At 35.4% G+C, this 13,794-nt stretch overlaps 1 protein-coding gene across 4 annotated transcripts; it reads right to left on the bottom strand.

Moving 5' to 3' along the window:
* Positions 1 to 558: 558 nt before the first annotated feature.
* Positions 559 to 9,906, bottom strand: LOC127810863 (beta-amylase). Of its 4 annotated transcripts, none has more exons than XM_052350435.1 (9): positions 9,592 to 9,906; positions 6,248 to 6,328; positions 3,372 to 3,770; positions 2,695 to 2,859; positions 2,311 to 2,574; positions 2,004 to 2,213; positions 1,532 to 1,771; positions 1,068 to 1,423; positions 559 to 971 (listed from the first exon to the last, which is right to left on the bottom strand). In XM_052350435.1, the coding sequence occupies exons 1-8, from the start codon at positions 9,814 to 9,816 to the stop codon at positions 1,217 to 1,219; spliced, it is 1,791 nt and encodes a 596-aa protein (XP_052206395.1). In that variant the 5' UTR covers positions 9,817 to 9,906; the 3' UTR covers positions 559 to 971; positions 1,068 to 1,216. The 4 variants fall into 4 exon arrangements, with proteins under 4 accessions (XP_052206395.1, XP_052206397.1, XP_052206398.1 ...); XM_052350437.1 differs by having other exon boundaries at positions 6,248 to 6,319; XM_052350438.1 differs by lacking the exon at positions 6,248 to 6,328.
* Between the last annotated feature and the right edge of the window lie 3,888 nt (positions 9,907 to 13,794).

Raw genomic sequence — 13,794 nt, 5'->3', positions numbered from 1 at the left:
GGATTAACACTCTAAGGGTGCGTTTGATAGGGGTGAAAAATGAGGGTGAAATTCATTTTTCATCCAAATTTCAGAAAATTTCATCAAATAATTTTTTTTTTTATGAAATTCAAATTCCATCTTAGTTTAAAAGGTAGAGATTTTATTTGAAATCAAGGAATTGAAAATCCTAGAGAGTGGGGTGAGAATTGAAATTCCATAGAATTGGAATTCCACTCCACTTTTTAGCTCAACGATGTTGCTATTAGGGTGCGTTTGATAGAGATAAAAAATAAGGGTGAAATTCCAATTCTCATCCCAACCCCTAAGAATTCCAATTTCTTGATTTCAAAGAAAATCTTCACTTTTTGAACTAAAATGGAATTCGAATTCCATGGAATTGAAAAGCTGTTTGATAGAATTTTTTAAAATTTAGATGAAAAATAAATTCTATTCTCATTTTTCACCCCTATCAAACGCACCTAATAGCAACATAGTTGAGCTAAATGGCATTGTCTTGTTGCCTTTTGTAGAGGATTTTGGTCAGAAAGCTTAATGGATTGAGACACTCCAAAAAAAAAAAAAAAAGAACTCGTCCACCACATATTGCATTGACTCTAGTATGAGGATTGTTACAATAACTTTTAAGTAAGAAAGGTCGATGCAATAACCAAAGGGTGTGATGCAAAAATAAAGAGTGAGAAGATGGTGCAACACGAAGGGGTATAGCATAATTCAAGGGTGCAATACACTTTGGAAGGGAAGGATATCGGTACCTTACAAGTATATATTGCATAACCCACCCTAAAATCATGAAATAACACAATCACAGCCAAAAGATTCTTGAACATTTTGACATTTCAATCTCCTCAAGAAACTGTATCAACACTTTGGCTCCTTCAATCTTCACTAGAATCCTTCAATCTTCAATCTTTATTTATGCACCTTTCATTTTCACATTAAGTTCTTCGATTGTATGTCTTTATCTTCCCCTTCAGTCACAATGATAACACAATCAATTAGTTCAATTCGGTTCCCTGATTAGTGTACAATCAACCAAAATAACCAAATATTCGCTTTAACTTTACCATTAGGTCAAAGCTTGTCCAATGTCATGTACTCGAGTGAAACAGAACTGTACAACATGATAGTGTGTTTGTCACATAAGAACAAGTAACAATTTGTTCATCCTCTCATTTACTCTGCAAATTGCATCTCTTCTAAGCCGGCAATGGTATCAACTAAACAAGAAGGCAATCGCGTTGATCAAGTTATCCACCAAGCCGGCAAGCACACCGCCAACAGGCATGTCTGTTTCGACATCAAACGGGAATGGTTCCATGGGTTCAGTAGCTTCTAACAGATCTTCAATTGGGATTTTTGGCTTTGATCTCTCCAAGGGAGCTACCTCATTGCCGTACTTTCTGGGATCCAGACAAAGATCCTGAGTAGAAGAGGAATGGAGTGATTACAAGCTACTTTTGTCGTTGGAGTGATTACAAGCTTAGGCTTTTAAATGAGAAGTTGGTTAGCAATTCAACGGTTCACTCACCTGATCTGCATGCATTTTCTTCAAAAAAGTTTTGAATATCCGGAAGTTCTTCCAGTCTAGTAGATCATGGCATAAGCGCAGGTATGTCAACCCGTACATCCTTAGTTTCGGGGGTCCATCTCTGTTGACACCATTTGGCCGAGCATTTAAAAGAATTTGATTGTAAGCTGCACGGTCATACCTTGGAAGAGCATTTTCACCTGCAACATCAATGTTTTCTCTCCAGCCTGCACTCAGCACCTGTAAATTTACATGCAGAACATTGAGCACTCAAATCATTAATTTGCTACCGTGTCATATAATCAACATTTCTTTCTTCGGAGAAGAGTATTATTTTCTTTTACCATTGGCACCAGGGCTTAACGTAGATTGTAGACATTGCCATGAAAACTAACCTAGAAAATGCAACGGGACCTCCCATTCTATGAGCCATGAATTAACACATAACTAATAAGTCTCTTCCTTGATTTACCTGCTGAACAAGTTCCTCAGGTCCACTTTTTGCGTTGGCTCTGTCCTCGTAATCCCTCATTTCAAGACACGTGAAATTCAACATGGCATGATGCCTCGAAAGCATCCTTGCTATGGGGCGATACCCTTCTCTATCTTTTAGGTTGTAGAATCCTGAGGTCAGTTCTGCAGCATGACTATGGTGTTTATACCACCAATGAATTCCTGATACCTGTGTAACGACAATGAAATGTGAACTGTTATATTGAAGTACAGTGAACGGTGATAATTACAGGTAATAATAAAGGCAAAACATTGATGACATTTACTTTAGCTGCTAACTTGACTTTACACCCCAGGAAAGCTTTGTTGGCTTCATCAAGTATTTGATCGCCGTGGCTCAATAACTTGTTAGAATACCAAGTCAAGAAGAACTTCCCTTCTTCAGAAAGGTATGTTCCATTTCGTCTGAAGAACCCAGTTGAGTCGGGTGTGTCATTGTATGCTCCTGCATTGTCTGGCAAGTTCCATTCGGGATGCCCGGCACTTCTTGCAGCCTCCTTGAATTCTGCTTTGAGATACTTGTCATGGCACTGCCATATAACTTTGATAATATCTTAAATCCCAAGGAATGATCTTGGAAAAAATTTAGATCCTTAAGATGACAGATTAACCATTCACAAGTCAACAAATTTAACCCAAGCCAACCTCACCTGAAATTCTCCAATGCCGGGATAAAGCCATCCTTGTTTTCCTGGGTAAGAGGGGTATCTTAGTTCGCCTGCCGGTCCAAGCCCTACCTCAATGTCCACTATGAGGCCGGACTCTAGGAAGTCTGACATATTCTCTCTGAAGCTCTTCATGTAGTCTCTGTAGACCTAAACACATCCAAGTTGCAACATCACTATCAGAATGCAAATTGCTGCTAGTGCAAATGGTTTGAAGTTTAATGGTTCAATAGTAGCCGAAATATGCAAGATCTTAGTGCCCATAAAAGCAAACTTAGCCTGGACCAATTTTTGACTTAATCACTTCAATTAAACATCCTGGGGTCATTCCAAATCCATGTTTGATGCAGCCTAATTGATGCAAGGCTCCAATAAGCCCTACTATTCAAAGGGCATCTTACACTCAGAGAATTTGGGGGGATTTTTCTTAGGAGAATTACTTGTTATTCAGGTTCAATAACTTCTCTCCATAGTTAATTGTTGTCCCCCACGTTTCCTAACATGGCTTCTATTCGTGCCTATAACCTGGTCGCATAAATGCCTGACAGAAATCTTACCACATCAAGGCCCTACATGTCATCAATTGGAATCAAAAACCGGAACCATGATCGCTCACAGTAATTAGCCGCAAAAAAGCGACGACAATTCACCATAAGTCTCACCTCGACAGCTGTTCTTCCGGCGAAGAGAGGCAGATTGTCGACACCAATGGTGAGGTATTCCTTGTTCCTGTTACCCGTCCGATTAGTGAAGAAGATATCAGGGTCCGATTCTCCGACTTCAAGAATCCACCGGGGAAGAGGAATGTTGACGGCATCTCCAACGTTGCCGCCGCACTGATGGAACGACATTATAGCTTGTAACTTGAGGCCACAGCGATGAACAAGGCGGAACAAGCTCCGATAGGCGTTCCAGTCGTATTGTTCGGGGCCTTTGGATTCGACGATGCCCCACCAGACGTCGACCATCACCCCATCAACGCCGGCGGCTCTCAGCTGCTTGAGCTTCTTCTCCATGCCATCTTCGTTCTCAAGAACATTATCTACTGTAATAACGTCCAGCTGCCAATGCCAGAGAGGCAATGTTGCTTCAAATAGTCAGCAATTTAAATTAACACATCTATAATTGTGGGGATTCATTAAAAGATTTATTTTCGTGTCTCATTTTTTTATTAAAATATATATTTATATAAATTAATTATTTTTTATATACATTTATATATAAATATTAGATTTATAAATAAATATCTAATATATTAAAATTATTATAGCAAAATTATCATAATGATATTTTATTTTTTTTAATCAGGATTTTTCTCAATTTAATTTTTTCACGTAAAATTTTTTATATTTTTTTATGTGTTTGATAATTTGATCATGATTTATTTTTTATGCTAAATTCGTACATTATATTAAATGGCAAACGAGAGAGATATGTAAAGAAAGATTAAGGGTCAGACTTGTTTAGAGGCTGAATAAGAATTTTATTTATTAAATAAATAACAATGATATTGATTAAGATGCAATGATTGTATTTTATTTTCTAATAAAGTGTATTTATCATTAATTAATCAAATAGTTTAAATGCAAACCATGATTAGAGATTTGGAGCACCTGGCTGGCTGCCCATTTAAGTTCACTTATAGTGACCACCCTTCGTAGAGATGATTCACTAGGACATTCACCTGTCCCAAGTAAAACCCCTATTATGGATTTTTTTTTTGATAAAATCATAAACATCTCATATTTATGATGCACAACATTTTTTCGAGAGTGTTGTTTCGATGTTTCTAAAACATTTTTGTTGAGTTTAATATTAGTAGTCCCGAAGAGATGGCCCTGACCTGATTCGACTACTTGAAAATTGACTCAGAGTTAGTTCGCAGGGGTTGTGCGCTGATGATGGCACCACCCATAACACTTATAGGATTAAGTAGTTGTATCGGTTAACAGTTATAGCTTTTAACTTGAGTGGTAAGCACTTGGATTTTGAGGTTCTATTGGTATCAGAGCAAATCATATATTCAAGTTTGCACAAATGCAATTCTGGAATGGATGGGGAATTGTTGGGTTTAATATGATAGTCCCCGGTAAATATGGCCCTGACTTGGTTTAGCTACTCAAAAATTGACCCAAAATTGGTTCGCAAGGCTCATGCGCTAGTAATGGCGCTACTTGCAGCTCTTATAAGATTGAATGATTGTCTAACTTTTAACTCGAGTGATAAGTGATTGGGTCCTAAAATTTTACAATTTTCATTTCTAAAACGTTTTCGGGCTATTTTTACAATTTCAAAAACTTTTCATGACCATTTCATAATATTAAAAAAATATTAAGAATATATTTCCAATATGAAAATGCGTTTTCATCGAATAGAGATAAAAAAAATTTCATGTATAACTCAAATTTTTTTTAGATATAGATATTGTTTCTAAAATTTGTTTGAATGCATTATGAAATTTATATTTATTTTTAAATTGAATAATTATTTTTTATATTAAAAATTATACTTATAAAAAAAATATATTTTTTATTTATGTATCTTTCTATATTTTTATTTTTATTTTTTTAAAATATAATTTTTTTAATTTTTATTTCCATACAACTAGAGATGGCAAACGGGCCAGGCCGGGCCAAATCAGCCTGCTTAAAAACGAGCCAGCAGATTGCTGGCCCTAGCCCGGCCCTGCACGGGCCCGCGGGCCAAACGAGCCAGCCCAGCCCACCCAAAGACTGAGAGCGAGGGGCGAGACTGAGAGCGAGGGGCGCGGACGACAAAGGGCAAGCGAGGGCGAGAGTGAGGGGCGCAGACGAGGGCGAGGGCGAGACAGGGGGCAAGGGCGAGACGAGGGTGAGGGCGAGGGCGACAGAGGGTGAGACAGAGGGCGAGCGAGGATGAGCAAGGTCGAGGGCGAGCAAGGGCGAGGGCGAGGGTGAGGGGCGCGGGCGAGGTGAGGGCGAGACGAGGGTAAGGGTGAGGGCGAGGACGAGACAGAGGGCGGCGATCGGTGAGCGAGGACGAGCGAGGGCAGCGACCGGCGAGCGAGGGCGAGGTGAGGGCGAGGGCGAGGGCGAGACGAGGGTGAGGGCGAGGGCGACAGAGGGCGAGGGCGAGACAGAGGGTGAGGGCGAGGGCTGTTTGGGGGGGAGGGGTTGTGTGGCCGATTAGCGGGCCAGCCCGGCTCGCCACCATTTGGCCCGCTGGGCCAAGAGGGCCGGGCCAAATCAGCCAGGCCTTAAATGGGCCAGCAAAATGCTGGTCCTAGCCCGGTGCCTGGCCGGGCCCCAACGGACCAGCCCGTCATGCCAAACCCATTTTGCCATCTCTACGTACAACCTAGTTTCGTATAATAAACTATATATAAAAATTATATTTACCAAAAAAATTCTATATTTTTTTATTTATATATTTTTCTCATATTTTTTTATTTTTTTTTTAAATAATATCTTCCCATTATCATTTCCGTGCAGTCTAGTCTCCTACCAATAAACTCATGGACTAACATACGCTTGTATCAAGTGATTTTGCGGCGACTTACAGGGAGCATTACGTAGACTGGCACATAGTTTAGTAGCACTGTTCCAACGTCCGTCACGGGAATTGTTGGATCCTGCAATTTCTAAGGTACAACATATAAACAATGTCCTGAAAAATCGATGCAAAATAGAGCAAGAAAATAATAAGGTAGCGTTTGTTAAAATGAGTAAGATAAAAAAGTATCAAAATAAGTTCAGAATGATTTTCGAACCAAGATATAGAATGGTCAAGATAAAGTTGAGAAGTATTCCAAGATTTTTATCAAACTGATTGTTAAATTTTTTAAAATATACTAGAAAACACAAATATCATTTTTTTCTTATCTATAAAAATCAAGATATGTTTATCTTGAGAGAAGGAGATAAGCATATCTTGAAAGATCAAAATAAAATATCATTAATGAAATTTTTAAAAATGATCAGATAAGTTTAATAAACATGTTAGAAATTATAGAAGCTCGGAATGCATCTCATATCTTAATTAACAAATATTCACAAGAAAAGACAAAGAATATCTCGATGCACCCAAGAACTCTATCTTCATCATAGAAATTTTTTAAAAAAAATCAGTAATATATCTAAAAGAGAAAATGTTATTTGTATTTTTTAAAATATATAATATAGTTAAAATAACAAAAATACCCTTTATGTTAGAAAGTGAGATGTATGATTAAAATACCTCTTACTTAAAAGTAACGAGACAAGATGATCAGACACAAAAAATATTTTAATTATTTATATACGTGTATATAATTTAAAATATAACTCTTAATATCTACAAGTAACATGATTTTGACAAAAATTGTGCGGGACATTTGGTTTCCTTCTCGAATTAGAAAAATGTTACTTGGGCCGAATTGATTGACGCACAGGATGACTAAAAGCATTAAATGACAAAAACACTCTCATCTTAAAATTGCTGCTTCACCTCAAAACACACGTCCAAATAAAGTCAGGCAGACTTTATCATGGATGAAGTCCACCCAACTGAATGGGCGAACTTCAACATAGACTTCAAGTATGTTGAAGTCCACCTGTTGCTATGCGGGCGGATTTCATTTTAATTGTTTTTTATATTATAATTTTAATTTTAATTTAATTTAATTTTTACATTATAATTTTAATTATTTTTTTATTTTTATTTTAATAGCAGTGTTTGGGTGGATTTCATCTTAGATGAAGTCCGCCGAACCTTGACCGAGCAGGTTTCATTTCATTTGGTCATTTCGTGCATCAATCATTCAGACACTGTAACATGGCTCCTCAAATTATTAGGTCAAGTAAAATTTCGAGAATGATGTTAAATTTAAAAATCAAAACATATTTCAATAAATAAAAAAAAAAAAGAAATGCTTCGTCGAAAGCGTCATTATTGTTTTGTGGCTACAGGATGTTAAAAAATTATGTAAATTAAAAAATAATAAAATAAACATATCTATAAACGCATTCTCACTAAATATCTCCCGACACGAGTGGGCCCATCTATACATTTTGGACATTTCGTATATGTTTCTTTCTTTTATTTTTTATTTTTTATTTTTTTGGACCATTTCGTGTGTCTTTCTTTCTTTCTTGTTTTGTTCCAAAAGGTGAAATCACTCACCTCGAGCGCTCCCCACTCTCGCCCCGACAGGAATGTGAAGGGAAGTTAATCATAGTGACTCAGCCAACTAACAGCAACTAGACCAGTGCATACTGCGCACAAGAAGTCCCCCTCATTTGAGAGATTGCTCTCACACTGTCGCTGGTGAGACTCGATCCTAGATCTTTCTTTCCTGTTTTTATCAGGTGATGGATTGCTTTCTGTCTCTTTCAAATGTCCAAAAAGGATTAAAATTATGTTCCCAAAAAGATTAAACTTGCCATTTAAGGTCATAACGTGTTGTTATGATTCATTGATTCTCAATTTTTTTTTTAAATATATTTGAAGGGTGAGTATTAGTCCAAAGTTAGACTCGTTTTTGGACCGAATTGATTTGAAATTAAAAAATATTTTATGTGAAAATTGAAGATTAGACCGATCTATTATCAATTCAGTCTGTTACAATAATAGATCGATTGATGAATTTAGGAAAGCAATGGTGAAGACGAGGCAAAAGGGAGGCAAGAGGAGATCGATGACAAGAAAAATCTGATCATAGGCAAAGATGAGCAAGAGGTAACGTTGTTTGTGACGTGGCTTAATATTAGATTTAGATGATATCTTTTGAATATAATACATTTAATATATCTTAGTATATAATTAATAGCAACTTATCTTCATTCATTACTCTCCAACTTTTGTATGGATAAGTTTCTAGATTTTCTGTTAGAGATTTCATTCTTAAGTTATTAAGAATATGTGACAAAATTTGTTGGCAACAATAGTTCTTAAATATTCTTAATTTTTAGATTTTTCAAATGGAAACCTAGATTAATTAATTACAGACCAACACGTAAGTTTATTACTTTGATTAATATGAGATACTAATAATAAAAGGTGACGGGTCACATACCATATAACATATGATGCTTATAACTAATAAACTTATGGGTGGTTGTTGGTAGAAAGCGGTCTAGTAGAGATGCATAAGAGGAGAGAAAAAATGCCCGATTTCGAATTTAAGCAGTTATTTTCTTATTAGATCTTGAGTGGAGTAATCTTCTTTATAATAAGATAAAACAAAAACCTTCTTTTGCAACTACCTCTGTCTTCGGGATAGAGGTGGAGTAGAGAATGAAATAGTATATAATAGATTAGAGCAGAAGAGTAAAATAACGTAATGAACATAATATAGTTTTACTTTGTTTGGATAGATAATCAAATATGACAAAATAGTTAAAAGAATTATGCAACTTCCCTTCTACTATAAGACTTATATTCGAATAAAATAAAGAGATCTCTCTTCTTTTCTTTTCTTGTCCCTCTTCGTACCTCCCAACCAAATATAAACTAACACTCAATCATGTTAACTAAAATTTGGACGAAAAATAAACATAATATTTATGTAAGAGTAAAATAGATAATGATATTGTCGTATAAGCTTAACGAAATATTATTAGACTCATAACCGACTCTTAAGTGTTATTGGATTGTGTGACTCCCACTACATGAGCAGAGCATTGAGTTGGGCAACATTTCTTTACACGTGCTATTTAAAAACGATCGAGCTAGTTGATTAAGTGAAGTAGATAATGCTAATGATCCCATAATCTCATACTTGATTGTTTCGACCTCAATTATTCTCTCTTTAAATTTTAAAACAATCCCACATAAACCCTAAAGGATATTTCCATTTACCCATCATTTTTTTTTTTTTTTGGGTATAAAATTAAAGGAAAGAGAATTAAAAGATAAGTGCTTTACCTCTTGATCTATGGCGGATGAAGCCTCAGATGCAACAGCCTGAGGAAAACTCAACAGACCGTCGCCCTTGTCGGATGTCTGGAGATGCCTCCGCATCATTGTAATCTTCTTCTTCTTCTTCTTCGCCTCATGAACCGGCGGCATTGTCCCGGCTGCGAGCAGCTCCGGCGGCCGGCAGGCCCCTCCGATTACCGGATTTGAACGGATAATGATGCTAGCGGCCATGTCCACCGCAGCTTCAGATTTCTTCTTGTGGTGGAAGAAGAAGATCGATGAACAGTAGAAGACATCACATTGGTGGCTGCTGTTTATTTATTTTGTGTGTGGATATATATATATATATATATATAAGAGAGAGAGAGAGAGAGAGAGAGAGAGAGAAGAAGGGGATGGTATTAGACTTTATTGGACGGTATTTGATCGTTTTAATTTATTTTTAATTTTTTAAATTAAATAAAATCGATAATTCTGATCGATTCAATTATTTTAGTTAAATTAAAATAATTAATTTCTAAAATAATTCTTACTTTTACATCAAAACTCATTTTGTTTAAAATTTCATTTAAATAATTAAAATTTAAATAAAAAAATTAATTATTTACGATCAAAATTACATTTATTTTTTTTTGTAGTTCGAGCTATAAAATATATTAAATAACCCAATAAAATATTTTAAATGCCCTAAATTGCAAAAACTAAATATAGTTTAGATTAAAAATAACTTTATTCTTTAAACAATTATTGTTAAATGTCATCTAATAGATATTTATTTAATTTTTTTTCATTATTATTATTATTATTATTACTACTTGGAGGGACCGTAAAGGACAAAAAAATGGAGGCATCTGGGAAAGTGAGATTTCATAAGCTTGCCTTTATTCGTTTTCCATAATATACTTAGTCCAAAGTGGAGGTCACCACTCACCAGCCTGCATAAAAAGGTCAATTATTACAAAATACTAAAATTTTGAATTTTAATAATTCAATAAATATGTGATACTTAAACGTGACAACTTGCGCATAACTTCAACTAGCATGTCAAGTTATGATGTATGAAAACGCTTTAAGGGCGTTATTTAGGCCTTTTTGAAACATTTTTTATACCAAATGTCAAGAAATATAAAAAAAATAATTTTAGATCATGTTTATAATTTTAAAAATATTTTAGAGTCATTTTGTAATATTAAAAAAATATCAAAAACGTATTTTCGTCCAAAAAAGGTTAGAGACCGAAATTTTTTTGTCCCTAACCTAGTTAGAGATGGAAATTTTAAAATTTATTATTTACTTTTAAAAGTAAGATTTTAAATTTGTTATCTGTATTATGTTTGATTATATTTTTAAAATTTATTTTTTATTTTAATTAATGTTGTACCTTTTTTTCTCTCTCTATGAGAGAGAGTTTTCTTCAAGAGAAGGGCTCTTGGGGAGAAGGCCACGGAGACCTTCTAGTGGCTTCCAGTAGCCTTTCTTCGAAAGCCTTTCGAAGGATCTCCCTCTGAAAGTTTCTTTCCCTCAAGAAACCACTCCAGACATCCTTTCTGAGAGGTTAGCTCGGGACATCCTTTTCAAAAGGCCAACGAGGTATCGTACATGTGTCCCAATCAACTATTGAGACCTAGATTTCTATAAAAAGTAAGACATAACACGATTGGCGGGATTAGAATATCTGATAACTAACCTAAATTCTCTCAAACTTTCCTTTCTAAAGCACTTTACACTTCTTTCTACGCCTTTTAACTTTCCTACCCACTGACTCAACCATCAGAGCGTCTTTGTAAGAGATCCTTCCTGTAAGCCTTCTAATCTTTGTTGCGTGTTGTAGTTCTTCCAGAAGCTGAGCCAAAGACATCTTTGCCCCACCAAAAGAATCCCAGTTCCCTCCGAGGCCCTTCAAAACCCTTTCCTGAAAAAGACCCTTCTCTTTCCTGCCAATCAACTTCTCTCCGAATGGTGTATCAGAACCTTTCTGAGAGTCTCCTTCCCAATCCAGGCTCCTACCAAGCCATCCCTTTTCAAGAGACTCTGCCTCTCCGAGGGGTCACCCCTCTTTAAGAGACGCCCCTCTCTGACCCAGGATTTTTGCAAAAAGGTTCTATCTGGAAGCTTTCTGTAATACCCTAAGAACTCAGAAAATGATAATATATATCGAGGATAAGTGATGAATGAAACAACACTAGTTGGATATCTTTTGGATTGAATGTAAGCAAAGAACTCCTTGATTAAGCGTGCTTGAGCTGGGAAAACTCAAAGATTGGTGACCCCCTGGGAAGTTCGCGTAGACCCATCAAGGTAAGTTGTTTCAGTCCTTTCTATCGCTCGATGCTGGATGTTACATGTGGTATCAGAGCCGACCCTCAGAGAAGATGGTCCAATAAGGGCGGGGAGTGGAGTCGGGGTGCGAGGGCCTGTACAAGAAGCAATTTCTAGCAAGCTTCTAGGATGGCAACCTCCAAAAGGGAAAAGATATGGGACCAATTGTAAGGTCGAATGACGAGGACGTCATGTGCTCAAAAGGGGGAGAATGTAATACCCTAAGAGCCCAGAGAATGATAGTATATATCGAGAATAAGTAAGGAATGAAACAATACTAACTGGATACCTTTTGAGCTGAATGCAAGCAAAAAAAACTCTCGGGTTAAACGTGTTTGAGCTGAGGAAGTTTGATAATGGGTGACCCCCTTGGAAGTTTGCATAGGCCCATCAGGGTAAGTTGTTTCGGTCATTCTTATCGCTCAATGCGAGATGTTACAATTTCTCTCTGAGAGACCTCTCTCAGCGACTGTATTTTCGAACATCGGCATCTTATTCGGCTTCAGACGACAGTTTTTCTCACTTTATAGAAGTTTCTATTGTTATATTTTTAATAATAACAATTAGTAAGTCATGGTTTATATATGATAGAACTTATGTTTATGTTTATTTGATGTATTATGGAATTTATGTTTATTTTTTAATTGAATAACTATTTCTTATAATTTTTTATATTAAAAATTATATTTACAAATAAATCTCTATATTTTTTTTATTTACGGGTTTTTATTTCTTATTTTTTTAAATGTCATTTCCCAATTTTCCCATTTCCATTTCACAAGTAAAAGAAAAATGTTTAACAACTATTTCCTATTCTTTATGCAATTATTGCTTATACTAAGAGGGTCGTCATATATTTATTAAGGTAACATTTTTTAACCAAGATATAGATAGAAAAATATGGGATATAAAAAGCATCCCAGACAAAAAAAAAATTCATTGTATTTATTAAATTTTCTAAAAAGAAGTCATATAATTTCTTATTTTGAACTTTTAAGATAAATTTATCTTTTTTCCCATTCAAATAATTTATTTGTAAAATTCAAAATAAATTATCTTAATATAGTTTTATCTTATTCATTTTAACAAACACTAACTGATGCACTCTTCTTTAGTTTTCTATTCCTTCCATATGCTTTCAAAGTTATATTCTATTTCATGAAGGGTACATAAATTTTGTAATTTTCGTATGATACGTGTTTCTTGATTATTTAATGATGCATGAATGCTCACGTAAAATTGAAAATAGTGAAGAAATTTTTATGGGTGCTAAAGTATTTTTACACGAGTGCTTCGTGAGAAACTATCTCATAAGTTTTTGAATAATTTTAAAGGAAATTTATGATCTTTGAAATTTACGATGCTATCAATGATGAACTCAAAATAATTTGGATACCAAAATCTTGCGGATGGAGAAATTTCACAAGCATACTTCTCATCAGGGCCGATCCTAAAAAGTTAGGGGCCCTAAGCAAAATTTTATATGGGACCTAATATTTCAGGCCCCTAATATTATTTAATATTATATATATATATATATATAAAATGTGAGATAGGCCCATGCCAACAAGGTCAGGACCAACCTTGGTTGTCTACTCTCAGGGCTAGCCCAGCTTCTCATCCAAATAGAACTGCAAGGATAAAATGTTGAAGGATGATGTAAGTAAAGAGGGAAGTGAAAGAAGGAAATCACCCTCCCTCGAATAGAAGTAATTTGATTGCCAAGTGAGACTAAGGAGTTTTAAAATTCAATTTTGAATGTTATATCTTTATTTCTTAACTTTCCATGCACTTCTATTAATTATGACTATTAACTTGGTACTTGAGTTGATGTGATATATATATATATATATATATATTTTGAAATTTGATTCTCTTTGTACACTTCTT

Source organism: Diospyros lotus, chromosome 10 (assembly GCF_014633365.1).
Source record: "Diospyros lotus cultivar Yz01 chromosome 10, ASM1463336v1, whole genome shotgun sequence".
In the NCBI taxonomy this organism is placed as follows: domain Eukaryota; kingdom Viridiplantae; phylum Streptophyta; class Magnoliopsida; order Ericales; family Ebenaceae; genus Diospyros; species Diospyros lotus.
This window is presented reverse-complemented; position numbering and strand designations above follow the sequence as displayed.